This window comes from Globicephala melas, chromosome 12, assembly GCF_963455315.2.
Source record: "Globicephala melas chromosome 12, mGloMel1.2, whole genome shotgun sequence".
NCBI lineage: Eukaryota > Metazoa > Chordata > Mammalia > Artiodactyla > Delphinidae > Globicephala > Globicephala melas.
Genome location: NC_083325.1, coordinates 82,229,506 through 82,256,387, shown reverse-complemented (window position 1 = coordinate 82,256,387; position 26,882 = coordinate 82,229,506). Strand labels below are relative to the sequence as shown.

At 44.1% G+C, this 26,882-nt stretch overlaps 2 protein-coding genes and 1 pseudogene across 2 annotated transcripts in view; 2 read left to right on the top strand and 1 right to left on the bottom strand.

Annotated features, from left to right (window-relative positions):
* Positions 1–6,421: 6,421 nt before the first annotated feature.
* SLC66A3 (solute carrier family 66 member 3) lies at positions 6,422–18,242 on the top strand. The gene is made up of 7 exons (XM_030844584.2): positions 6,422–6,670; positions 9,365–9,447; positions 9,522–9,591; positions 12,084–12,141; positions 14,611–14,731; positions 15,465–15,506; positions 17,201–18,242. Exons 1-7 carry the CDS (start codon positions 6,528–6,530, stop codon positions 17,290–17,292), a joined length of 609 nt encoding a protein of 202 aa, XP_030700444.1. The 5' UTR covers positions 6,422–6,527; the 3' UTR covers positions 17,293–18,242.
* A 3,497-nt stretch (positions 18,243–21,739) lies between these two features.
* Positions 21,740–26,882, bottom strand: part of ROCK2 (Rho associated coiled-coil containing protein kinase 2) — a 134,242-nt gene continuing 129,099 nt past the window's right edge. The window contains exon 33 of the mRNA XM_030844582.2: positions 21,740–22,585. Within this exon, the coding sequence (XP_030700442.1) occupies positions 22,582–22,585 (4 nt within the window). The 3' untranslated portion in view covers positions 21,740–22,581. The remainder of the gene's footprint in view (positions 22,586–26,882) is intronic.
* LOC115846109 (pantothenate kinase 3 pseudogene) lies at positions 25,603–26,703 on the top strand (annotated as a pseudogene).

Sequence of the window (26,882 nt, the reverse complement as noted above, 5' to 3'; positions counted from 1 at the left end):
GTGGGTGTGCACTGAAGAACGCCCCCCCCCCCATCCTAGCACTCCCCACCTTCCTGAGGATACAGAGACGCCCTGGAGATCAGCCATCATGCTAGTGCGATGTCCCAGCTGGGACGTGGGGGCTGGGACCCGCACACCTTCCTACGGGGCCCACACCTGACTCCACCTCGGGCCACTCTCCCCCACTGCTTCAGGAGCAAAGCCAGTGCCCACAAATCCCCAAAACGTTTTGCTAGTTTGCACGTGGTAGGGAACTACCATATTTTGAGCACCAACTGTGTATCTCTCAATAACCTTATGAGGTGGGTATGGTTACCCCCATTTTAAAATGAAGAAACTGAGGCCAAGGAGAGTCAAGGGCTTGCCCAAGATCATACAGCCTGTAAGGGCCATGCTGGGAGGGCAGCAGAGGTTTACGCGACACCCAAGTCCTATACCCCACGTCCCGGGTTTCAGAGACATCCCTCAGGCAGCCAGCTCTCCCAGAACAGCAGGGGTGGGCTGGGCCCCAGGCTGAAGCAGCTCTCCTATGGCTGGTCCTGGGGCAACAAGATAAACAGAGTCCAAGACGGGGGTGGGGGGGGGACAAGAAGGAGCCACAGCCGTGTGACAGGACTGGGAACCCCCAGCCAGGACCACCTCGAAATGGGAACAGCCTCCTTGCTTCAACAGGTAAGTGGAACAACTTAACGGAAGTCAAACACCTGGCACACAGCAGGCACTCAGCAGATTCTAGGCACATGTATAGCGGTCACTGCTGTTGTTGGTAAGCCTCTGATGCTTGTAAGATAGCTCTTTGCTTCAAAATAAACAAATGGGACCTAATCAAACGTATAAGCTTTTGCACGGCAAAGGAAACCATAAACAAAACGACAAGACAGCCTGCTGATTGGGAGAAAATATTTGCAAATGATGCAACTGACAAGGGCTTAATTTCCAAAATGTACAAACAGCTCATACAACTCAATATCAAAACAGCAAACAACCCAATCCAAAAAATGGACAGAAGACCTAAATAGACATTTCTCCAAAGTAGACATACAGATGGCCAAAAAGCACATGAGAAGATGCTCAACATTGCTAATTATTAGAGAAATGCAAACCCAAACTACAATGAGGTATCACCTCACACAGGTCAGAATGGTCATCATCAGAAAGTCTACAAATAATAAATGCTGGAGAGGGTGTGGAGAAAAGGGAACCCTCCTGCACTGTTGGTAGGAATGTAAATTGGTGCAGCCACTGTAGAAAACAGTATGACGGTTCCTTAAAAAAACTAAAAATAGAGTTGCCACATGATCCAGCAGCCCTACTCCTGGGCATATATCTGGAAAAGATGAAAACTCTAATTCGAAAAGATAAATGCACCCCAGTGTTCATAGCAGCACTACTTATAATAGCCAACACATAGAAGGAACCTAAGTGTCCGTCAGCAGATGAATGGATAAAGGAGATGTTGCATGCATATATATATATGATGGAATACTACTTGGCCATAAAAAAGAATGAAATAATGCCATTTGCAGCAACATGGATGGACCTAGACATGATCACACTAAGTGAATTAAGTCAGACAAAGACAAATAGTATATGATATCACTTATATGTGGAATCTAAAAAATAGTACAAATGAACTTATTTACAAAACAGAGACAGACTCACAGACATAGAAAACAAACTTATGGTTCCCAAAGGGGAAGGGTGGGAGAAGGTTCTGGAAGCTGTTCCTGAGAGACTCTTCCTCCTACCTGCTCCTCGTCCTTCCAGTGATCCCGCGCTCCGCTTAGCACCTCGAAATCATGATTAGCTGCCTAAGGAGGAAGATTCTGTAGCTTGTAGTCGAACCCTCACTGACACACTCTTCTTGGCAGAGACCCCTTCTGGACCCCTCAAAGTTCCAGAACATTCTGTTATCTCCCGGTACTCTGTCTGGGTGGCTCATGGGACTCATTTTGAATTTGCCACAGAGAGTGAGCTCCCAGGCACGCAAATCTGTGACTCGAAGAAGAGTGATGTTGACTCTTTCGTTCCCGAAGGCTGTGGTGAGAGCGGGGTGGGCTGCTCTCAAGGTTACTTGATTTTTATAAGATGGTGCAACAGGACCTTCCATGCAGCCAACTATCAGGAAGCCACTCCTGCCCTGAGTCATTGAAGATGAGCTGCGCTTTAAATGGATGTCAGGCCTGCAAACCGGTCCATCTGGACCATTTCTCTAGGTTCCACATATATGCGTTATGCGTTAATAACACATATAAGCGTTATGCGTATATGCGTTAATATATGATATTTCTTTTTCTCTTTCTGACTTACTTCACTCTGTATGACAGTCTCTAGATCCATCCACATCTCTACAAATGACCCAATTTCGTTCCTTTTTATGGCTGAGTAATACAGAGACACAGATGTAGAGAACAAACGTATGGACACCAAGGGGGGAAAGTGGGGGGAGCTGGTGGAGGGATGAACTGGGAGATTGGGATTGACATGTAGACACTAATACGTATAAAATGGATAGCTAATAAGAATCTGCTGTATAAAAAAATAAAATAAAATAAAATTCAAAAATTCGAAAAATAAATGGATGTCAGGGAGTGGCACTTTGAAGTCATTGGGTCCATTACACACGTAGCAGAAGTTTGGCCAAGTAATCAATGTTTACGACGGAGTCCTACAGGGAGGGCAGTCACCATTCTCAGTGCTCCAGCCACTGCTTCTCAGCCCGGTGTGCATTTTATATATATATATAAGTGTATGTGGGGATGTACAGAGTGCATATGAATATATATATATGTCTATTATGGACTGAACTGTGTTCCCCCAAAACTCACATGTTGAAGCCTTAACCTACAATGTGATAAAGTTTGGAGACAAGGCCTTTAAAGAGGTAATTAAGGTTAAGTGAGGCCATAAGTGTGGAGCCCTAATCCAATAGGATTGGTGTCCTTATAAGAAGAGAGAGAGACACCAGGGCTGTACACACGGAGGAAAGGCCACGTGGGGCCACAGCGAGAAGACAGCCATCTACAAGCCGAGGAGACAGGTCTCATCAGAAACCCATCCTGCTGGCACATTGACCTTGGACTTCCAGCCTCCAGACCTGTGAGAAAATAAATCCCTGTTGTTTAACTCACCCAGTCTGTGGTATTTTGTTAAGGCAGCCCATGCAGACAAATATAATACACACACACACACACACACACACACACGCACACGCACACGCATGCGCACACACACGCACACACACGCACACGCGCGCACACACACGCACACACGCACACGAGTGTCCTGAGAGGGCAAAAGCAATGTCATCTCAAGAGCAATGGGCACAGCCAGTCCCAGTGAGACAGGCTGGGACCTGGGGCCCTTTATTGGAGAGCTTGCAGCTGGACAAATGTCTCCTTGAGCAACAAAATACAAAGACACTTTAAGGGACCAAAAATAACTGCATGCTTGTGCAGTTGGGGCAGAGTATGAACAGTAAGATACAAAAAGGCCAAAATTCAACTGCCACTTCTGAGGTGCTGGGGGCAAAAGCAGGGTTTCACGCACGACCCCTGCACACAGCACCACCAAGGGGGTGGGCACACCACCTAAGCCACCCTTCCGGTGCGACCCACCAATCTGCTGGGACCCATGTCCCAGTAGAGCCTCGCCTGAATTTCTCATCTGGCTTCTTATTGATTTCTATTGCTTCAAGAGTCCCAGAACCCAGATCAGTAACACCAGGACTAGATCTAGTCCCGGAACTCGGGCTCCTTCAACTTTCTGGAGCTCAGAATCCGCACATTCAGAGTCACAGCACTTCATGCTTTTTAATATGGAACATATTAAACCTATGCAGAAGTAGACAGTCTAGTATAATAATCCCCCATATACCCATCACCAACTTCAAAAATTATCAGCTCATGGCTCTTCTTGTTTCATCTACATCCCCACCCTACCACCCAAAACCCCGATACTTTGAAGCAAGTTCCAGACATATTATTTCATCTGTAAATATTTCAAGATCTCTAGAAGACAAGGACTAGACCCACCGACACACACACTCTTTGTTTTCCTCTGAAAGATTTCTTTCTATGCATCCCATTCTCCCTTAGACGTGGAGAAAGAACTCAATACCTTCTGAGTTTTCCCAGCGGGTGGGGATCACGGCCAAGTGCAGGCTGGAGGATCACGGACGGAAGGTGGGGCAGACAGAGGGAAAGCCTCAGATGCCCTGCTGAGGTTCACAGCACAAAACCACAATCATGGTGTCCACTGAAAGAAAAACACACATATTAAAAGTTGTGAGTTAAGTTTTTTTTCTTTCTTGGTTTTTGAAATGATTTTATTTTTTTAAATAGATCTTTATTGGAGTATAATTGCTTCACAATACTGTGTTAGTTTCTGTTGTACAAAAAAGTGAATCAGCCATATGCATACATATATCCCCATATCCCCTCCCTCTTGTGTCTCCCTCCCACCCTCCCTGTCCCACCCCTCTAGGTGGTCACAAAGCACCGAGCTGATCTCCCTGTGCTATGCGGCCGCTTCCCACTAGCTATCTGTTTCACATTTGGTAGTGTACATATGTCCATGCCACTCTCTCACTTCGTCCCAGCTTACCCTTCCCCCTCCCCATGTCCTCAAGTCCATTCTCTATGTCTATGTCTTTATTCCTGCCCTGCCACTAGGTTCATCTCAATATCAAAAAAACAAACAACCCAATCCCAAAATAGGCAGAAGACCTAAATAGACATTTCACCAAAGATGACATACAGATGGCCAAGAGGCACATGAAAAGATGCTCAACATCACCAATCATTAGAGAAATGCAAATCAAAACTACAATGAGGTATCACCTCACACCAGTCAGAATGGCCATTATCGAAAAATCTAGAAACAATAAGTGCTGGAGAGGGTGTGGTTAAAAGGGAACCCTCCTGCACTGTTGGTGGGAATGCAAAATGATACAACCACTATGGAGAACAGTATGGAGGTTCCTTAAAAAACTAAAAATAGAATTACCATATGACATGGCAATCCCACTACTGGGCATATATTCTGAGAAAACCATTATTCAAAAAGAGATGTGAGTAAAGTTTTATTTGGAGACCTTATTGAGGACCATAGCCTGGGAGACAACTTCTCAGATAGCTCTAAGGAACTGCTCAGAAGAGATAAGGGAGAGCCAGGATATATATGAACTTTTTTGCTGGGAAAAACATGTAGTCAAGCATCAAAAGATTACTGCTAAGCACAAAGAACAGACATCTCAAGTTAATGATTTTAGGGCTTTTCTCTGTACAGGAAGATGCAAGAATCTGGGGTCATTAGACGTTTTTCCTTAAATGTGCATCTTAACTAGCTAAAAGGTCAGTAAATCCAAACCACAGAATGCTTCCTGGTTTTCTCCACCCTGAATTCCCCTCAGGCACACTGGTGGTGGGCAAGTGCAGTGGCTAACAGGCTTGATCCTATAGAACTGGAACAGCAGGCAGCATTTTCTTCTTTACAGTGGTTTCTGGCATTGTATTTTTGTGACTTTTCTGTTTCGTTGTAACCTTGACTCAGTACCTATACCATTTTGAGCCTGAAAATGCACCCCCAGCCCCTCAGTCTAAGTTACCTTCTTTTGTCAATAGAAGTCTATTTTTACCTCCTTAAGAAAAAAATTCACTCTCAAGTGCAAGTCTCTGGAGGGGAGTGTTCAGGGTTAAGGACCAAGCCCTCAGGAAGGAAGCCTCCTGCCCTTGGGGAGGACACGTCCCCAGTCTCGGCTGGAGGAAAGCGCGGCCCCGCAAGGACTGTTTCTCCGTATGTAAATCGCGGAGGACGCACAGAAACTAAGTTGGGTCGTTTTAAGTTTTTACCTCTGAAATGCTTAGTGAGAAAAACAAAGGAAAACACTTTTCAGGAGTGAAAAATCCCAACAAAATGGCCCATTCCCCGTGAGGGGTGCCCCTTTGCCCTCCTGCGGTTCAATTTCTGCCCATCCAACCCGTGGGAAAGCGAGAGACGTCGCCCGCAGGCTCAGAACTGCACGAGTTGGTTTAACACGGAAAAGTGAATCAGCAGCGGTCAGATCACGCAAAGGCCAGCGTTGACCTGCCCCTTGGGCAAGAGGCGCACCCCGGGGCGGAGGGAGAGGGCCTGGGGAGGGGTCGGGGCGAGGTGGGGGACAGACGACTGGAGGGAAGAGGAGCGGACCCCGGCCGTCTGGACCCGAGAGGGGCGGCTGCAGGCGGAGCGCTCCCGGGGATGGGCCGGGCTAGCGGGGAGGGGCGGAGCGACTGCGGGGACGGGGCGGACCTGGGGAGGCTTCGGGGCGAGACGGGCGCCGAGCAGACAAAAGGGCGGGAGAAGGGGCCCTGGGCGGGGTTCTGGGCGGAGATCGGGGCGGAGGGGCGGACCCCGACTGAGCGGCCCGGAGAGGGGACAAGGGAAGGCGGAAGGACCGGGCGAGCCCGGCGGCCGAGTGCTGAGCGGCTCCCCTTCGCGCGGCGGCCGGATCCTCTGAGTCTCGGAGTCCCAGCCTCGCCGGCGCCATGGAGACGCGGCTGCTGTGGTTCTGCAACTGGAGCGTGCTGGGCGTGAGCGCGACGCTCAAGCTGCCGCAGATCTTCGCCGTGCTGGGGGCGCGCAGCGCGCGGGGCATCAGCCTCCCGAGCCTACTTCTGGAGCTGGCTGGGTAAGGCCGGGGCGATCTGGAGCCGACGGGAGCCCGGGAGACCCTCGACTCTAATACAGTCGGGGCGGGGGAAGCGGAGCCGAAAGCGCGGGCCTCTCACTTCCCCTCCGAATTTGCTGCTTCCCCCAGCCTTGCGCGGTAACGAAAGACGGCGCACGCCCATTTTACAGATAAGAAAACGGACACTCAAGGAAATCATCACTCCGCCCATTAGTGACAAAACTAACCATGCAGCTTTGAGCAAGGCCGCTTGCACGTCGAGGCTCTCTCATCTGCATCCTCCCTAAAGCCACCCCCCACCATCCCCGCCTCCGTTCGTGGGTCTCGGTTTCCTCGCTTGTAAAATGAGAGGTTGGACCCTCTGGCTTTTAAAAGTTACACTTTTGGGGCTTCCCTGGTGGCGCAGTGGTTGAGAGTCCGCCCGCCGATGCAGGGGACACGGGTTCGTGCCCCGGTCCGGGAAGATCCCACATGCCGAGGAGCAGCTGGGCCCGTGAACCATGGCCGCTGAGCCTGCGCGTCCGGAGCCTGTGCTCCGCAGCGGGAGAGGCCACAACAGAGGCCCGCGAACCGCAAAAAAAAAAAAAAAAAAAGTTACACCTTTGGGTGCGGGGGGGGGCGCGGGGTGTCAGAGAACGTAGAGCTTTTGGGAGGGAGAGGAGGACTTGACCTGGACTTGGGCTTTAACTGGCGCTTGAAAAGCGGGAGCCGAGACTGCTCCAAGGGCCGGTTTTTCTATCAGAATCGGGGATGGGTGCCCTGATCCAGTATTTAAAAACCTGAACGTGACGGATGTTAACTAGACTTATTGTGGTGATCAGTTCACAATATGTACAAATATTGAAACATTATGTTGTACACCTGAAACTAATATAATCTTGTATGTCAAATATACCTCAATTTAAAAAAAATTAAAAAGTACTCTTTTAAATAAGCAAAGTAATAATAATAATAAAGACCTGAACGGTGAAAAGCAGAGTTGTGAGACTTGGTGGGGAAGACGTGAAGCCAGCAGTCTAGCTCCCTGCAAGGCCGGGCCCCCTCCCCTCTGCTCCTCACCAGCCCGGGGACCCCAGTTCCCTCCGGCGGTTCTGAGGGCCGGTCCTCAGCGGAAGCAGTCCTCGGAGGGGCGGTGGACCCTGGTTTCCCGGGCCAGAAGGAAGGCAGGGGGGAGAGAGGGAGAAACAGGAGACCTCCAGGGCACAAGGGGTGAGGGGCCACCCTTGGACCTGCGGGGTCCCACCCGGGACACCCCCATCTGAGGGGCCAACTGTAGGATGTGTTTGAGCCACAGGCCCCTTGGGGAAGCACATCCTGCCTCAGAGCCACCCCAGTTCTCTGAGGAAAACAGATAATTACTGGGAGGAGAAGTTCCCCATTTGGGGCGGGGGAGGCCCTGATCTGTACCCCAGGAGGGTAGCCACCTTGGCGTCCTCAGGCAGGAGAGGAGGTAGCCCTGTAGAGAGAGGGGCCCTCCAGGCAGGGGGCTTGTGGTCAGAAGCCTGGAGGCTGGACTGGAAGGAGTGAGGCCAGAGAAAGAGGCAGAAGACATGACCTTAGGTAACATGTTTAAAGCATCCGTGTGTGCAGATACAGAGCATGTTGTCCCCATTTCACAGATGCGGAAGCTGAGGCCCCAGAGGTTAGTAACAGCCGGGGATCGTGAGCCCAGCACCCTAGCCCTGGAGTCTGCACTCCACTTACGGCTCCACGCTCAGCAGGTGATGCCTGCGGGACCAGGCCTGGCAGCCTCGGGAGGGGGGCTCAGCGGGCGGTGGGGGGCAAGCGCTGGCTGGGGTCACCCAGAGTGCCGCCTGATGAGGGCATGGGGCTTTGTGAACACCACGTCCTGGCTTGGAATGTGTGAGCCATTAAGTCCACGTCGTCTGTGGAGGCTCTGGCTCACCCTGGGGGAGCAGGTGCGGGGATGGAGATAGGCCTGAGGGGACAGTGAGGGCGTTTAGGTTCTGAGGGAGTCGGCTGGCCGGGTGTGAGCTGGGGAGGCAGGAAGCTGGGGCCTCTTCTTCTGAGAGGAATGGGACTCTGGGGTCTGTGTCTCCCACCCCTCCAGGCTGAAGCCTGTCCAGAGCTCGAATTTTCTTGAGGAACTGAAGAGTTGTCCCTTCTGTCCCCACCGCCAGCCTGGGCAGCGCTCTGGGAGGCCACCAGACTCATCTAGGGATGTCCTTCGTCTTCAAAACATAGCCTCCCCAGCTCGCTGCTGGGCCCTACGTGCTCAGTCACTTAGAAGCCCTGCCCATGGAGCCCCACCCAGGGATGGCTCTCAGCCCCCCTCAGATATCTTTCTCGGCCTGTGCGGCTTCTTGGGTGCGACCCTCTGAGGGATCTGCCTGGGGCCTCGAAAGAGCCCAGCCTTAGAGACAGGCAGGCCCGGGTCCAGAAAGCCCTGTCTCTTCTCATCCTGCTCAGTGGTTCTGTAAAATTCATAAAATTTGTCTGTAACTGACCATCCAAGGGACTTGACAGACACCAGTGCCCAGCTTCAGAAATCGGGGGGATGATTAAAAATGGATATTTCATCCTTCTTATTCTGTACCTCCCTCCTTGACATTTGCAGACTCCCGCCACCAGTTCTAGGGTTTTGCAAATGAACCTGTGCTCCTGGGTGGCGGCCAGGCCTCCCGGCTGTGGGTCAGGTTGGTCTGAGCTCAGATGCACCCTCCCTCTCCCCAGGTTCCTGGTCTTTCTCCGGTACCAGTGTTACTACGAGTACCCACTGCTAACCTACCTGGAGTACCCCATCCTCGTTGCACAAGGTAAGCGAACCCCTGCGCCCAGCCTCGGCCCTCGGGGCCCCTCCTTCTTCTCACTCAGAGCCTTTCTTTTCCAGATCTCATCCTCCTGCTGTGTGTCTTCCATTTCAAGGGGGATGTGAAACGGGCAGCACCGTACATCGTCCTGTATCCTTTCAGCATCTGAGAATCCGAGATGGAACTGGGGGTGTTCCTTGCTAACAGGATGTTATTAAGCAGGGTCCTTTACCAGATATGTATTCTTTTGGTGTAACTAAAAAAAAAAAAAAAAATCTCCAATGCAAGATTCCATTTGAGCAAATATCTCCACAGCCTAGAGATGCTCTAGAACAGTCCCTGCCCAGGGGCCACCCCTTTGAGACTAGGGAGCCCCATGGTGCCCTGACCCACCAGGTAGACTTAGTACCTCACTGCTGAGCTGCAGAAGCACTCCTGCTAAGAGCGACATGTCCAAATGTATTCTTTAGGGGAAGGGAGATATTTCTTCCTTCCCCCCAAATGTCCCCATGTAATAACGAGCATGTCTGGCGTGTAACACGCTGCCACTAACACACTTGGTCGTCTTGGCTTCTTACTGCCTGTTGGTGGGTCTGGGCTCCTGATGGCTGGTTCAAAGTGAAAGTCAAGACATTAGGAAGGTCTCCGTGGATTCTGGTCAGTCACACAGACCTATCCCTGCTCACATCACTCAGCATCTTCTGTGAACGAGGGCCAGCCTTCCATCTTCACTCTCCTTATAAAAGCTCTTTTATTCTCTTGTTGAACTTCACTCTCCTTCAAAGGCCAAGAAAGCCTTTTAAATGGCAATCAGTTAATCTGCCGCATCTGTGAAATGATCTGAGCTGTTTGTTTATATGTCTTCAGGGTGGAGGAAAGAGGGAGGGGACGGCCAGGCCCCGTCTGCGCTGAGCATGTGAGGAGGTGGGCGTGGAGTGGTGGGAACTCCCAGTGCCACTGCCATCATCGGGGTGGCCTTGGGCACTGGCCTCTAAGCTGCAGTTGCCCCATCTGTGAAGAGGGATCATAGTGCCTACCTTTTAGGGTTGTTTCCAGAACGAAAATACCAGGAGCACAGGACGAGCTGAGGACGCGGCAGGGTTGTGGTGGCTCTCGTGCTAAAAGCCTGTCTGCAGAGGGAAGCTGGGTGCGGACTGAGTCCTGACCCTCTGCTGTTCAATGGAGTTGTAAGCCCCCTGACTCAGTTTCCCTTTGCAAAAAAGAGGCATCGTGTGGCTCTACTGCCCCTCAACACTTCGAGGTCAGCCCCAGCTGGTTAAAGGTTTTTGGAAACAGAGCACTTTGAAGAAATGAAAAGCATTGTGTGATTTACTTTTTAAATAAATACAACAGCTTATCTTTGTGCAAATGGTGAGGCTGTAGATTAGAAAACTTGGGTACTGATGGCAACTCTGTAGTATCAGCAAGATGTTTTATGACCTCCTTCTGCCAGTTGTGACTTACAGAGAGCCGATAAGCAGGGCAGCCATATTAACAATGCATTTTTTTAAAAGTAATAGTATGTCCCAGATATTACACAGGACATACTTATGCTAAAAAAGTATTTGTTGTTGATCTGAAATTCAAATTTAACTTGGCGTCCTGTATTTTTTATTTGCTCAATCTGGCCACCCTACAAATGAGTCGTCTCTAGGATCTCAATTGCTGCTACTACTGCTGAAGTTTTGTAAAATGTATAGTTGGAATGAATGGAATGAGGTGCAGTGGTACAAAACTGGGCAACATTAGTTTAAGACTTGAATTAGAGAGTGTTCAAAAAGCAAGATTCCATCCACCTAGATTCAGGCTGCCTTTCTGGTGTTGACTAGTATCTAGTTCTACTGACTTTGAGCACAGGGCATTGTCTATTTCAATCTCTTCATTTAAATAATGTTATTAATTATAATCACAGCTGCCTGTTGGGTCCCTATGATGTGCCACAAAGCCATGAGAAGGTAGACAGGGCAGGGAATGTTAAGTCCATTTTGCAGATAAGCAAACCAAGGCCCAGAGAAGGAAAATGACTTGCCCAAGCTCACAGCAGAGGCTCCTGGCCGTCCCCTCCCTGGCCTGGCCACCACCTCCCTGTGTTTGCTTCTGCTTCTCTAGCCGGGCTGTCTTCCTGCAGCATCAATGAGCTTGACGAAAAGCTGGTATCATTCCTCCCATCTCCTAGCATCGCTCACCCCAGCCATGTCATTTTTACACTGGAGTTAGTGGGAAAGAGGAAATCAGTAAACAGCTTCACGTGACACCAGTTTTGCAGAAGACACCTGCTTTATCATTTGAACCTAAGTACTTCACTGTTGACATTACGTTGGAGAGGTCTGCGTGGTCAGGAGTTAAACTGGCAGTTAAAATCATCAGGGACGTTCCCAGCCCTAGGATCGGTCCGAGAATACAAGGTTCTTTGTAATTTTCTTCCAGAATCTGCTTCTGTGCTTTTGAACTCCTAGAAGGTGTTCACTTGGATCATTTTTGTCTTTTCTGAATCTGACGAGGTCTAGCAGAGCTGTTCCCAGTTCCACACTTAGCTTAGGTGTGTAACCTCTCTGGTCTCGGTTTGTTTCCACACGCACGGGGTTGAGAGGGGAGTGGAGCTGCCGGCCAAGCCACTGCTGTGTCCCTTAGCACATGGTAAGCTGTGTGTCTGCTTGGTTCATCCTCACCCTGCAGAAGTGGATCATAGATCTGGCCATGGTGAGTAAATCGCCCATGGAGAAGAAAGTGTGTTCACAGCAGTCTGTCTACCTCTTCTCTCCACGCCACCTGCCCTGCAAAAAACTTTATAGATCAAATGTTCAACCTGCTCATTTTTCAGCTGTACCAAAGGATGGTGGGATGAAAGCCCAGTGCTATCCAAATATTAAGAACATTATTCTCACTTAAATGTACGGCACAATTTTTTTACTTCCCTTTTTTTGGGGCCCTAGAGAACCTGATTGGGATTGGGTAGGTAGTAGTAGAATGAAGAACTGAGCATAAATTAAAGAGTTTCAGGTTATTATCAGGTAAATAATTACATATGGGCCACGTACTCATTATTTTTCTAACTTCTCCCCCGCACTTTTTTTTTTCTTCCTTGGAAAAGGGTAAGCCCTATACTCTTTTTCCTTGCTTGGTTAAGGGCCAAAAATTCCCTACTGTGAGAATAGGATTCTGGCCGTGGGTCAGGAAGCATTTGACCAAATGGTGGCTGACGTGAACTTTTCCACCCAATGGGAAAAGAAGCAGAACTAATCGGTGGTCACTGCCTGCCCCACCAAGACTCCTGAACTTCCACCCATCCTCCCTCCAACATCTAGTTGGAAAGTGGACTTGGTTCTCAACCTTATGACATAGGGAAAGCAGATTAGTAGGGTTACCACACTGACAACGAATAATTTTTTAGTATAATTATGTCCCAAATATTACATGGGACAAACTTGTGCTAAAAAATTATTTGTCGTTGATTTGAAATTCAAATTTAACTGGGAGTCCTGTATGTTTGCTAAATCTGGCCGCCCTACAAATAGGTCATCTCTAGGCTCTTCGGAGCTGCCACTGTGGTCACGTGGGTGCAGGTCTGGTTGTTTGGGGGGTGATGTTCCTTCACCCCCAGGAACATCATTCCGGGAATATGCTGCTATAGGCTCGTCAGGAATCAGGTCCAAAGTCTTCGGGTTTTTCTGTTTCTTCTGTTCCCTTCTCAGCGAATGCTCTATTCTGACCACACGGTGATGCTCTAATCGTTCATAAACTGTAGTTCCTTTTTCCCTTGTCAAGCAGGGACTGTCCACAACACGTGTTTCCTGGGTGCCAACTCGACAGCAGCCACTGGGGCCTCGGGACAGGGTGGCTGGCTTGAGGGTCCTGGAGCCCCAGAGAGGAGAAAGAGCTTGGCTTTCAGAGCTCCCGCGGGGCAGCAAACCCTAGGATCCTGTAGGGGAGGGAAGCTGTTTGAATTCATGAAAAACCCAAGTTATAGAAGGTTTACAGTTCTATGGCTTTCAAGAGCGAGTCCCAATTCGGACCGACAGATGTTTTCCACAGAAGTCCTACATTGTACTTTCGTGGTTAGATAAATTGATAAATCACCTCCTCTTAGTTCATTCACAAAGATATGATTAAAGTACTTAAAAATGACCGGCGTGGGCTTCCCTGGTGGCGCAGTGGTTGAGAGTCCGCCTGCCGATGCAGGGGACACGGGTTCGTGCCCCGGTCCGGGAAGATCCCACATGCCGCGGAGCGGCTGGGCCCGTGAGCCATGGCCGCTGAGCCTGCGCGTCCGGAGCCTGTGCTCCGCAGCGGGAGAGGCCACAGCAGTGAGAGGGCCGCGTACCGCAAAAAAAATAAATAAATAAAAATAAAAATGACCGGCGCAACAGTCTGAGCACCCTTCACCTTTCCCGTCCTGTTCTCTACTAGACTCTGTGTTATGGGAAAACCTAATAATCTGCAGTTGAATGTGTATCATAAGATTGTGCAGGCCTTGGTTATGCCCCCAAACAAGACCACTTCATGATTCTAAAGACGGGAAACCAGTTGACGGGGTGTTTCAGCTGATGTAAAGCCTGGTGAACAGCAGCCTGGGCCCGGCTTAGGGTGGAGGGTGCTATACTCTTACCTTGCTGGGGAGCAGAGGGCAGGAGCCTCACCACGTGGCTCATCAGAACAGCCAGAAACCCAGAGCCCATGAGCTCCAGCTTGCTGCTTTGAGTTTCTGAGTCTGTCGGTGCAAAGCAGCATGGTTCCCCCCAGGCTCTAAAAACACCATAATATCTATACATCTATTTGTTATTGGCAGGTGGGGACAGATAAGCCTTTGTAGCCATTGCAGATTCTTTCTTACTCTCAGCTTCCAACTACCTGCTGCCCATCAGTTACTCACTAAGCAGTGGAATTGGTGGGTTATACATAAATGTCCCACTGCTGCGTCCATTCTTTATCACGAAACTTGGGTTTTGTCCTTGTACAAGTTGGTTATTACTTGACATGAAAATTGGGCTTCAGAAGCGATTTCAGGGAATTCCCTGGTGGTCCAGTGGTTAGGACTCAGCCCTTTTCCGCAAGCCACACGACGCAGCCAGAAAAAAAAAAGAATGCTTTAAGTATCTGGTGCTCTTTCAGTATCTAGTTTCTGGTGAAAGTAAGGAACTCCTAACTTTCTCCTGTTTTATCTTCAAACAGAATTTATGTACTTTCATCAGTGCAGCCAGTAAGTTTGCACAGCTCCAGTACCTGTGGAAAAGCAGGGACTCGGGAGCCGTGAGTGCTGTCACGTGGAGCCTTGCTTCATATACCTGTGCGGGTAAGAACAAGCCTCTAATTGGTGGGGTGTCCTTTGTCAGTGTGGGGTGTCTACCCAGAGGAGTGCGTTATGTCATAGACCCTTGAGCTTAAATCCTTTGCAAGTAACTATTCAGATAGACCCTCCCAGTGTATCCATATTTACAAGGCTGATTTAATGCACACTGCTCTCCATTTTCTGCCAGTTGCTAAAAAAAAGTGAAAGCACTTTTCTCCAAAAATCTGGCCTAATATTAACAGTCCTCTCTTGTTGTTTGAAAAGCATCATGAGTTTGGTTATATTGAATCCACTAGCTTGTTTTAAAAATGTGAATGTTTATGATGTAACAGATTCGAGAGACGAGAATCATACACTGGCTTTTGCGAATGAATATAATTTGCAGCAGTGGAGTTCTTCTGGAGCCAGTGTTTGGTCTCAACTTTAGAATTTCCACTGCTCATTTGGATTCTTGCAGGAACTACCTAAAATGAATACATGCTATATTTAGGTAGGAACATTTTAAAAGTTCAGAGCTATTACATTAATTAGGTTTACTAGTTTTAGATATTTGAATTATACTTCTTCATGTTTCGTCTATATCTTAAAGGCCCATTTTCTCCATCCAGCGTTCTCTTCTACCCAAATTTTTCAAGAACAGTTAGCATATATTCCTGCATTTAAAACGGAAAGATATTAGCTGAATACCAGAATGTCTGAGAAGTTGATATTTATTGCTGAAATTTTGCTTTTACAGCAAGAATAATGACAACTTTAATGACCACCAGTGATCTGACAAGTAAGCAAAATATTTTTCTGCTCACTTGCTTTTTGAATTTTATGCCATCTGTGCCTCCTTCACTTGTAAACTGTCTTAGGGTCTAACGGAGCCAGTTGGCCCCACTGGAGGCCAGTGACAATACACTCTTGGTCCTCATCAGTCACCATGTATAGTATTAAGCATCTGCTTGCTGTACCTGGGATAGAATATGCACAAGATAGTAGATTCCTATCTTCGTGAAGCTTCCACACCAGCAGTGGAAATGAACAGTGAAGTCATCACACAATTAACTATTGAAAAATATTGTGAAACATTTTTTGAAAGAGTAGGACAGGATGAGCACCGAACATGGGAAACTGACCTAGTTGGAGGGAGCCGGGGAGATTAATTTGAAGAGAGAGATCGGGAGGAGGGAAGAGACTGCTACCAGGAGCAGCATGTGTGGAGGTCATGAGCAAAGAGGATGGAGGGAGCACCAGTGGGGCTGGCGGGAGAGCATGGGGGCGAGTCTAATGCGAGGGAAGGAGGTGGTAGTGGCCAGATGGTCCAGAGCCTCAGAGAATTGCCCACAGGCAGCAGGAAAGGCAGTGACGTAATCATTCGACTCCATGTTCTTGTTCTGTTATTTTTAAAGGAATACTGTGATGGAGGAGGAAATAAAATATACCTGGGTTAACCTAAAGAGAATTTCATTAATTCCTTAGGTTGAGTTTTCAACTCCCAAATAAAGCATATACATTTTTGGAAAATGATTAAAACAGGTGGTGTCACCCATTCTATGAAGACTAGAAATATGTCCCTGGCGTGTAGACCTTTTAAATAAGCTAATCATTGAGAAATATCGCCACGGAACAGCAGGGTGCATTTGCTAGTCCCTTCCCGGAGGCTTTTATCTTTGGTTCAAATACTTTCCATCAGCTCTGAGAGAAGGAGTAAAAGTGTTCTGGCCAAAGCATAAACTTGGGTCAAGTGGGGAAGGGAAAAGAGACCTGAGTCTTCCCTACAGGACTTCAAGAATTCTCTGCTTGGAAAGGAGAGTCGAACCATAATTAAACAACAAAACAAACCTCATGTTAATTGTGATTTGTTCTGTATCTAAGGGGACAGCTGTTCCTGAAAGTGATCGATAGATCTGAGAAGAATCTTTTAAAAACAGTTTAGCTATCTTAAAAGTGTTTTACAACCCCAAAGATACATTAAATCTCATAAACCTTATTTATCAGGAGTGTTTGTCAAGTCACTAAGGTTATTTTTCTCTTTTTAACAAAGAGCCACATTTTCATGGTTACCTCAGTATAAAACATGCTTTGACGTTTGGGCTAGTTTTTCACAATTACCTTAACTGAGTGCGGTGTACCACCTTTGCTTAATTAACATGGAATGTTCTGAGACACCGTCACCCTCAAGACTTAGAAAATGAGTAACGGGGTTTTAAAAAGTTGTAATATTCACCAACCAGAGTCAGATTCCTCCAAATTAAGCATTTAGGATGAAATTATTCATGAAGTCAGGCCAAGTGACCAAAGGTAGTCATGATAGGAAGATCACTTTTCCAGAAATATTTGGAACCAAAGTTGTTCAAAAGTCCACATGATCCATAGTTCTGTTTCATTTGGGGGGCGGGGGGTGGGCTTCTCCTTAGAGAAGGTGATTTTGTTTTATGTGAAAACAGTATTTTTTAACACATACTTCTTCTTTTTGACTGATTTCAGTTCTTATACGTTTTGTGATCATGCTGGCCTTAAATACATGGGTAGCAGCTACAATACTTCACTACCAGAAGACCGATGTGAAGTCTGAATGATGGGTATATTATTCCCACATACAGAGTGGATTTTGAATAACTGTACCAGAGGGAAAAAAAGGTCATTGCTAAACCAGGTCTTTTATAAATTTAGCCAACCGTGCCAAAGGTATTTTAGACTTGGAAGAGCCCGCTTAAACGCTTGTTTAAAAACATCGATTTTTAAAATCCCTGTCCCCACTTCATTAGGTTAAGGTAGGGCTCAGACATCTGCAGTTCTGAGAAGGCTGCTGATTGATGGAAGCCTCCCAAGAAGCCCATTTTGAGGAGACAGCGTTGACCCTTATTCTTAAAGTCATGATTAAGTTCCCTCCGAAGAGCTAACTACATCTACTTCTCAGCTTTCACAATCTTTTAAAAAATAAATCCTCTCCACAACACAAACATGAATGGAGTGGGATTTTGCTCAAGTGGAATTGTAGTAAATTACCAGAGTTCACTTTCTGGGATTAATGTTTGTAATATAGACATAACAGGATGGCCTTATTGTATCATATTACTGTATAAAACCTCCTTAGGTTACAGCAAGGATACGAAGGCAAGCAAAAATTTAACTGGCTTGAATTCATATACCAAAGTAATCCACAGTAACTTCATACTGTGCCTTCAAGTAATTCGTAACAAAAGGTACCTGCAGTCTCTACTCATGAAGAGGCAATCCCAATATACTTTGATTCAAGCACAATGCTGCTGTTTTTAAAAGGATCACACCTACACAATACCATTACTGGAATCTGGTACAAAATACAGCTGACCTCGACCAGGTTTTGCCTATTGAAAGTATATGCAGTGCAGGGTATTGCTGGGGTCTACCAAGTTCTTATGGATTTTATTCTCATTATAGTATCATACTCTGAACATGATGTTAAGATTACTGTACACTGTTTTTCTGTAAAAGCTTATCAACTCTAACATTTTAAGAACTCTCTTTCCCCTAATAATTGAATGGCATTATTCTATCATATGCAGTAAGTAAATGATGCTTACTAGAAAATGTTTGTTTCCTATGTAAAATAAACTTTATTTTGAACTCTTCTGAGTCTTAAAACTCAATTGTTTAAATGTGATTAGTTTTAGGTTATGTAAAGTGCAGTTTTAAAAAATATAAACTGTGGTTGATCCTTTTAGAACTACTGCTTGGGACCAGCAGGAAGAGAAACGTGGCATCTAAAAGTAAATAATAAATCACTCTGTAGTTTAAAAAATCATAGTTATCATTTAAGAAAATCCAAATGAGTCTTTTCTCATATGCAGTTATAATCTGACCATTAGTATAAATTATGTGATTTTTAGTCCAACATATTTTATTTAGATATACTTTATCAATGCTTAAAGCAACTCCTTAAAGAAAATATACTATCCTAGGTGAAGAGTTCTCCATTTCTCCCCTTTGGGAGGGAAAGGAACAAACATTAGAGCTACCTGATATTCTATACACATCATCATACTTCATCCCGCAACAATTCTGTAAGTGAACAATCTCCATTTTACAGATGAAAACACTGAAGCCCAGACTGAATAACCTGTGCCAGATCAGACGGTTAGCAAGTATCCTAGAAAAGACCCAAAAAAAAAGTGCTTTCCAGAAAACCACCTGTCAGCACAGTATTCCTAACAAACAGGCTCCCTGCCTCTTTTATCGACACTCAAATGAGATTCTCAAGTTTGCATGCCCCTTAAACTACTGACATGAAATCAGACACAAACGCCTAGTTGAAATTCGATTTTGTATTCTCCATGGATTAAATGATAGGGCTGAAGATACCCAAGTCGGTAACCTTAGTTGAGACTTCTTTGCTATATCCATCTTTCAGGGCAGGTAATTTTGGGGGGTAAATTTTAGAATGTTGCAGCATTCCAGGACTATTTCACAGGAAAAGTATGAAAATGCTTATGTCTTAATTTCTTTTATTTAATTTTTTAATATAAAAAGCAGGCATAAAATACAATTACATTACTACAAAGATGCAACAAAATTAAAAAATATCAGGGGTATCATTTTTGTTCAAGGGGACAGCTGATCCAATATTTATGATTATCTAAACCATGCAGTTCATAACTTATTACAATTCCAAACAAAACTATTATGGGGAAGGGAATCAAGGAGAGGCCCCCCAAGCATAATATTCAGCACTGTCACACAGTGCTTATCTTCAAAGTGCTTTACAAACCAGCTATGGTATCTTCACAATATAGGGAAACTGACATCTTATCCCAGGGGAGGAGCGGTGAGTCAGTAGCAGTGTCAACAGAGACCGAGAAACTCAGAAGTGACTTGCTATCATCGGATTTTTAAAACATGTTATTTAAAGTATGTTTCAATAAGGTAATATAGTGTCCAAGTTTCTCTGTTTTACCACCCAAATCCTGTAAGAATAGATTAACAGCAGCAGCATAACTTCTTAAATTGTGGTTTGGCAACCTAGAGTATTTCTTCTTGAGGATCTGCACATAAACTGGGATAAAGGAGCTCCTTCAGAGCCAGAATGGTGTTAACTCTAGCATAGTTTAAAAAACACTAACCTTTATTTTAGATTTATTGGTATACTTATCCTTTAGTTAGCTCCAGAGCATTTTAAACTTTCAGATAGATTTTTTTAAATGTTGCTTCTAGATAGCATTTGTTTAATTAATACTTTTCAAAAATGTGCTATACAGTAATCCTCGACAGTAATCCTGGCATCAGTGTTCCTTCTACTTTGTCTCACTATTCCCACAAAAGTAAAAAAATCCAACTAAGAAAATCCCAGTATTCACTACTTCTTAGTTCTCAAAAGGAGGTATTTATGGCTCTAGGAGAAATCAAGGTGTGACAAAATAAGCAACTTTTGGTCTTAAATTTATCTTGGAAGTTTTGGAGCCTCAAGAAAAAGAGAAGCTGGCACGAAATCAGGCTGTTAAACCAAGTCAATGTCATATATTTAATGAGTGTTGGGAAGAGAGCATTTGGATGGGTGTATGCACTCATGTACGTACATGAAACCAGCAACAGGGTATAAAGCAAATTCTTACCCAAGGTCAGAATTTTTTATTAAGCACATTTCCATTAGTTGAACAAACAACCTTATAAATCCTTATGTCAAACCATATAATGTGAAGAATCTTTATGGAGAGATTTTTTTCGCTCCTTAGGATATCTTTCCCCCCCCAAAAAACTTCACATTAATTTTCCTCATATAGTTGCATCACACCATGATTCTCCATATTCTTTAATATATACAGCATTCAAAATTTAAACTTTTGCCATTTTTACTCAAATATTTCAATTACTCATGTGTAAACTTCAAATTATTTCACCTTAATAAAGTTTATTAAAAATATATATATATATATATACTCTCCAATTCAGAATAATATGATAGAGCCTCCCATAGTGTAACAAAATCTTTATATAAAATATTAATTCAGTCTCCTTTTAACAAGTCTAATGAATGGAAATATTTATTCTATATAAATTTTATATATTTTTCATTTTTTAATCTTACTTAAAAAAAAAAAAAAAAGAAAGAGCTGTGCCCCCAAACCAGAACATACCTGCAAGGGAACTGGCATGCATCTCTAGTTTTAGCACAGACAGCATGAAAGAGTGCAGCCTGGATAATGTAATAACAAGATTCAGTTTCAATACATCAGTAGCCAAAGGCCACTCTTCAATTTCCACAATAGTATCTATAACTGGGGATCTAACTCTTTAAACACCCTACACTGACCCCAGAAGGAATCAATGAAAAATGTCTACTTCCTTCATAGAAATATTAGATGATGTATTTCAATATCACACCAAACTCTGTGTATGTGTATGTATATAAAGAAAGATTGATAAAAGACTACGTAATTTTTTTTAACTTGATTCTTACTGATGTACACTGTAGCAGTATAAAACATACACTTTTCTGGGATAATGAGAAATAAAGCAGGAATAGTCCTGCATAAACTGTTAACTTTAACAGCATTTAAAAAAATAAAAATCAAGTTAAGTGCCTTTGAGGCAACTTCTTCCTAGTCACCAGTTTTCTTAACCCAATACTGAAATATTGCCATACACAGTTGTGTGTTTAAGGAATCACATTTAAATATTTAAAATATATCTACAGTATGTCTTAGTTTTCTTTGTATTTGAGATAATTTTTGAAACTTGAGTGTGAAAATGTAAAAATAGTCACAAATATCTTTATCAGAAATAAAAACATACCTAGGGTAGCCAAGAAATTAAAAGAAAACATTTCATAGTCACACACTAATACTGAGGTCTGTAAAAAGGGTTGGATGAATAATAGATATACATAAAAGATATATTAGTTCCAATACTATCCATTACTGTTTCTATCACCAATACTTAAAAAAAATTCTCTTATACAATCAAAATAGGCTGACATTGATAACTATTATGTGTAAAAATAGTGCACTATTTTTCTTCTGCAAAGCAAATTTGCATCCTAAGCGCTGGTAAACACTTGTTTTTGTTTTTTTTTTTTTTAAATACAGAAAAGGGTGGAGATTTTGAAAAAAATTAAATTAAGGCATTCAAAATGGGTAAAGTTGCCTATTATGAAGCATTAGGAAACTGATATAATTAACTTCAAACTTGTTACAGTAATTGCTTAAACATGAACATGCAGTTTCCATCAGGTACACACAAATGAGTGATATAAACTCCAACATTATGGCTTTATACAAATGCATAGTTGCAACTGCAGTAAGTAATGATATCTGATTAATGTTTATAAAAAAATAAAGTGGGAAGTTAAAAAAACCCTCTTGCAGTATTACAGTACTATATAGATGTGTGTGTGTGTGTGCACGCGCGCATGTGTATATATACATACATACATACACACACACACACACACAGTATAATGGTCACTTCTTAAAGATGCAGTCTATATCACTGTAGTGGAATCCATTCCCAGATTCTTCTGGCAAATGTGCTGGTGAAATCTCTCTGCTGAAGCTGAAAAGATGGTTTCTTTAACTCTTCTCCATCCTTTTATTCAATGTAGTGTGAGTGATGCTAAGAGAGCTTTATGGAACAAGTTTGGAAGAGTTGCACATGATATTCTTACTCTATTAACCAATCACTGTTGGTTCAACTTGTTGCTCCAAAGGAGCCCAGAAAAATCTATCCAACATTTAGAATTTATATTGCAGGAATAAAGGGAACATATATGTGTGTATCGGTCTCTCAGGAAAATATAGCTTTTTAATAAATTTTGGGCCATCATATTTCAGTCTTGTTTCAACTGTAAGAATATGATCACCTTGAATAATGACTGCATTCATAGAAGGCAGTTAGCTGGAAAGAAAAGGAAAGTAAAGTTAGTTGATACAGTGCAATAATTTAAGAGATTGTTATCAGTTCTCTGAAAAGGCATTCCATTTACATCAAACTATATAGTCTTCCAACTACTATACTTTTAACACCTGAATCATGCATAAAACATATTTACTGTATTACTTTTCTCATTTTCAGGTACATGCAATTATATTCTTCCTCATATTTTCTCACACTGGCCACAAACATGACACACAAGTTTTAATATGGTTAACTGAATATTAGGGTGAGACAATATGTCACTGAATAATTCAAGTGAATGTCAAGTTTGACTTGGGGTTTAACTGTTAGCTGCCTCATGTAGCTGAAAGAAGAGTGCACTTATGGACCAGGTTCTACTTGACTGTTTGACCCTATGCCACATTTTTTACATCTATGAAATGGGAACAAACATGTTATAGTAAATATATGTAAAAATTACTCTGTAAATCCTGGTTATAAACAGATCCCAATAATGTGTGATTTAAGTATGTATTTCGCAACATGTTGCTTAGGTTAAGATAGACCTTACTTCTTTTAAATTCATTCCATATAAAAGGTTTAACGCACGAGTTTCAATTTTCATTCAAACCTTTTAGCCGCTGTTAACCAAACCACATTTTCTAAAAGCACAAGAGCTTTCACAGCATACCATTAGCATTCCTCAGCAAGAGTAACATTAAACTTTCAAAAAGTAAACATTTCACATCACAAAAAAAGCCAAATCAGAAACAGCTAGTTCACAGCATTTATTAGACTTATGAAGTTTTTATGGTTTCAATTCTTGCAAGTTAGAAAGAAGGAAAGAGGAGGGAAGGAGAGAGGGGTGGAGGGAGAAAGGAATCCCATGCTATGTTCACAAACGAATACAGCTGTAGGAACTTGAAAACACTGTAAATTTTACTTCTCTGCATATGGCTTCTTTGGAATGAACAGAAAGTAACAGAATTAGCTCCATTTGTTATTTCTACATGTTTCATTCCTAAGATAAAAAATTACAATTCCAACTGCACTGAAAATATATAGCCAATAAAGAATCTGAACATAGCATTTCACTTTTATACTTAACATGGAAATTTCAGTTAGAAACATGTCTGAAAACTACTTTTCAAATAAGTACTGTCAAAAACAACTTAATAAAATTTCAAACTGGTCAAAAATAATGAAAACCCAAAGTGCAAACCACATGCACTACTTGGAAATACTAAAACAACTCATTTCTCATTTTTTGATTTACCCATTTACTTCTTCAGAAATCAAAAACATCGTCATCATCATCACCACCATCAACATCATCAAATGACCAATCCCAGTCTTTAAATGCCAAATCAAGCAATCTGCAATAGGAGGTTTGCAAATTTATACTCTAACACTCTTTAGAAACAACAGTTTAATATGCTATGATCAAAAAATCACACTTTGTGCTGTAAGCATTTTAACTTTCCCTTCATTTATAACAACATGATTAAAATTAAGATGGAAGCACGCAGGGAAATCTTCTTTCTCTTTACATGCAAATGCATATAATCATGTTGACCAAGTATGCTTTCCAAGCTACCAGAGAACTGAGGACAGAGATAATATTTAGGGGTAAGACACAATCTTCTTTCCACTGGGCCCACATGAAGACGTAACCACCCTGATGCCCAGCTTGATTTAAGAACTGAAAGCTCAGTATGTGTCAACGTTCCCTTCACAAAAGTGCCCAGTTAGCTCACATTTTCGCAGAATTGTACCATAAGCCCTAGTATGAAAGGTGAGTAATATTAAGAATGTAGCTTTCTCAATTCCAGCAGGACCCTACTTTTTCAACGGGTCACCAAAAGTTAAGCCTTCCATAAAAAAATTACACATAAAGGGAAAAACACAGGTAGATAAGCAGCATTAGCAACTTATCTTGGCCAAATAAACTGGACTTAGAACAGGGGTATATGTGGTCTTTTCTTTCCAACCCAACCCAACCCAACCATCTAATAGTGCAATCATTTTTATTTTTAAAAATAGGAGTAACTTTCTCATTGTTTATAACTGTGACGTTCATGAATACATTTGTGCCAAGGACCCATCTATGGTCACTATGTCAGTGGTTCTTAAACTTTAGTGTGTATGATTTATCCAGAGCTATGTATAATGCACATTACCAGGCTTCATCTCAAGAGATCCTGATATAATTAAATTGGGGGTGGGGGGGTGGGGGAAGTATTTGCGTTTTAAGATGAATTCTGAGATGAATTCTGATGCAGCGCCTTGACTTTGAGAATCACTGACAGAGTAGGTTGATGGATGATTACCCGACTCAAATTACTCCAATATGTGCTAAATGCAGAATACTTGATTAATAAGCACACAAACTTAGATATAGTTATTTATTCACTTAAAATATATCGCAGCCTAGCATACACTCATACTAATTTTTTTAGGCTTACATGTAAAGTAACTTTTAGCTATGGTTTCAACTACTACTTGGGAGACTGAGATCAGTAAGCCTTCCTGGGTATCCAAGCCACCGCTTTAGCATACTTTATGAAAAATCTGCATTTCATATCCTTCCAAAACCTTTGAAGAATGTGTGAAGCGTGTGCCCATGTCGCAAACTTCAAATTTTAAAAGTGTCATCACTAGGCTATCAGTGTAATGCACGACGAGACTTCCTTAAAACCTCTCCCTCCTCCCCTCCCACTCAGTCATCTAATTCTTGTCATTTCAACTTAAGAATCTTTCTTTAGAGGGCGGCGGCTCGGGGCCCGGGGCCTTTTGTTTGGGGCGGCAGGGGCCCCGGAGCGGCGAGGCCTGCGGTTTCCCCTGCTCGCTCGGTCCCAGCCGCCCCTCGTGGCGGTGGGGGTGGGGGTGGGGGTCCGCCCCCCGGGCCGGGGCCTCGTCTCAGGCGCCCCTGCCCCGCCCGGCCCGAGGGGAGGAAGCGGCCCAGCCACCACCGGAGTCGCCGCCACAGCCCTCTGCGCTCCGGACCGAGGCCGCCTCTCGTCCCTCCGGCCGACGCCATGAAGATCGAGGAAGCCAAGAAACCCTCTTTCCCATGGTGTGGCATGGACATCGGGGGAACTCTGGTAAAGCGCTCATATTTTGAACCTATCGATATCACAGCAGAGGAAGAAGAAGAAGTTGAGAGCTTAAAAAGTATCCGGAAATACGTGACTTCTAATGTAGCCTATGGATCCACTGGTATTCAGGATGTACGCCTTGAACTGAAAGATTTAACACTTTCTGGCTGGACGGGGAACTTGCACTTTATCAGATTTCCAACCCAGGACCTGCCTACTTTTATCCAAAGGGGAAGAGATAAAAACTTCTCAACATTACACACGGTGCTATGTGCTACAGGAGGTGGTGCTGACAAGTCTGAAAACGATTTTCACACAGTTGGAAACCTCCACCTGCACAAACTGGATGAACCTGACTGCCTTGTAAAGGGCTTGCTGTAGACAGATTCTGTCAGTTTCAGTGGACAAGCAGGGTGCTATTATTTTGCTAATGCCTCAGAACCTGAGAGATGCCAAAAGATGCCTTTCAACCTGGCTGATCCCTATCCACTGCTGGGAGTAGACACTGGTTCCCAGTCAGTATTTTAGCAGTCCATTCCAAAGACAACTATGAACAAGTAACTGGGACAAGCCTTGGAGGGGCTACCTTTCTGGGTTTATGTAGTTTATTGACTGGCTGTGAAAGTTCTGAAGAGGCTCTTGAAATGGCATCCAAAGGTGACAGCACCCAAGCTGACAAGCTGGTCCCTGATATTTACAGAGGAGATATGAAAGATTTGGTCTGCCTGGTTGGGCTGTAGCATCTAGTTTTGGGAATATGATTTATAAGGAGAGGCAAGAATATGTTAGTAAACAGCATCTAGCAAGAGCTACATTAGTTACTATCACCAATAACATTGGTTCTGTGGCACGAATGTGGGCTGTTAATGAGAAAATAAACAGTTGTCTTTGTTGGAAACTTTACGTGTCACTACTCTCGATAAAACTCTTGGCATATGCACTGGATTACTGTCAAAAGGTCAACTGAAAGCATTGTTTCTAGAGCATGAGGGGTATTCTGGAGCAGTTGGTACACTTCTTGGGCTGCCAAATTTCAGCTAAAGCATCGGGTTTCTCTTTGTTAATAAATGTCATTCGAGAGGAACTGAAGACCAGAGGTGTTATTACTGCATTGTTTGTCACCGGGAACCAAAGGATAAAAGAGTAGCACTATTCCTGTTGATTTTTAAGTGTCAGAATGGTAAGCTGCTATATGTTGCGATATTAAAAAGAGAGCTTCA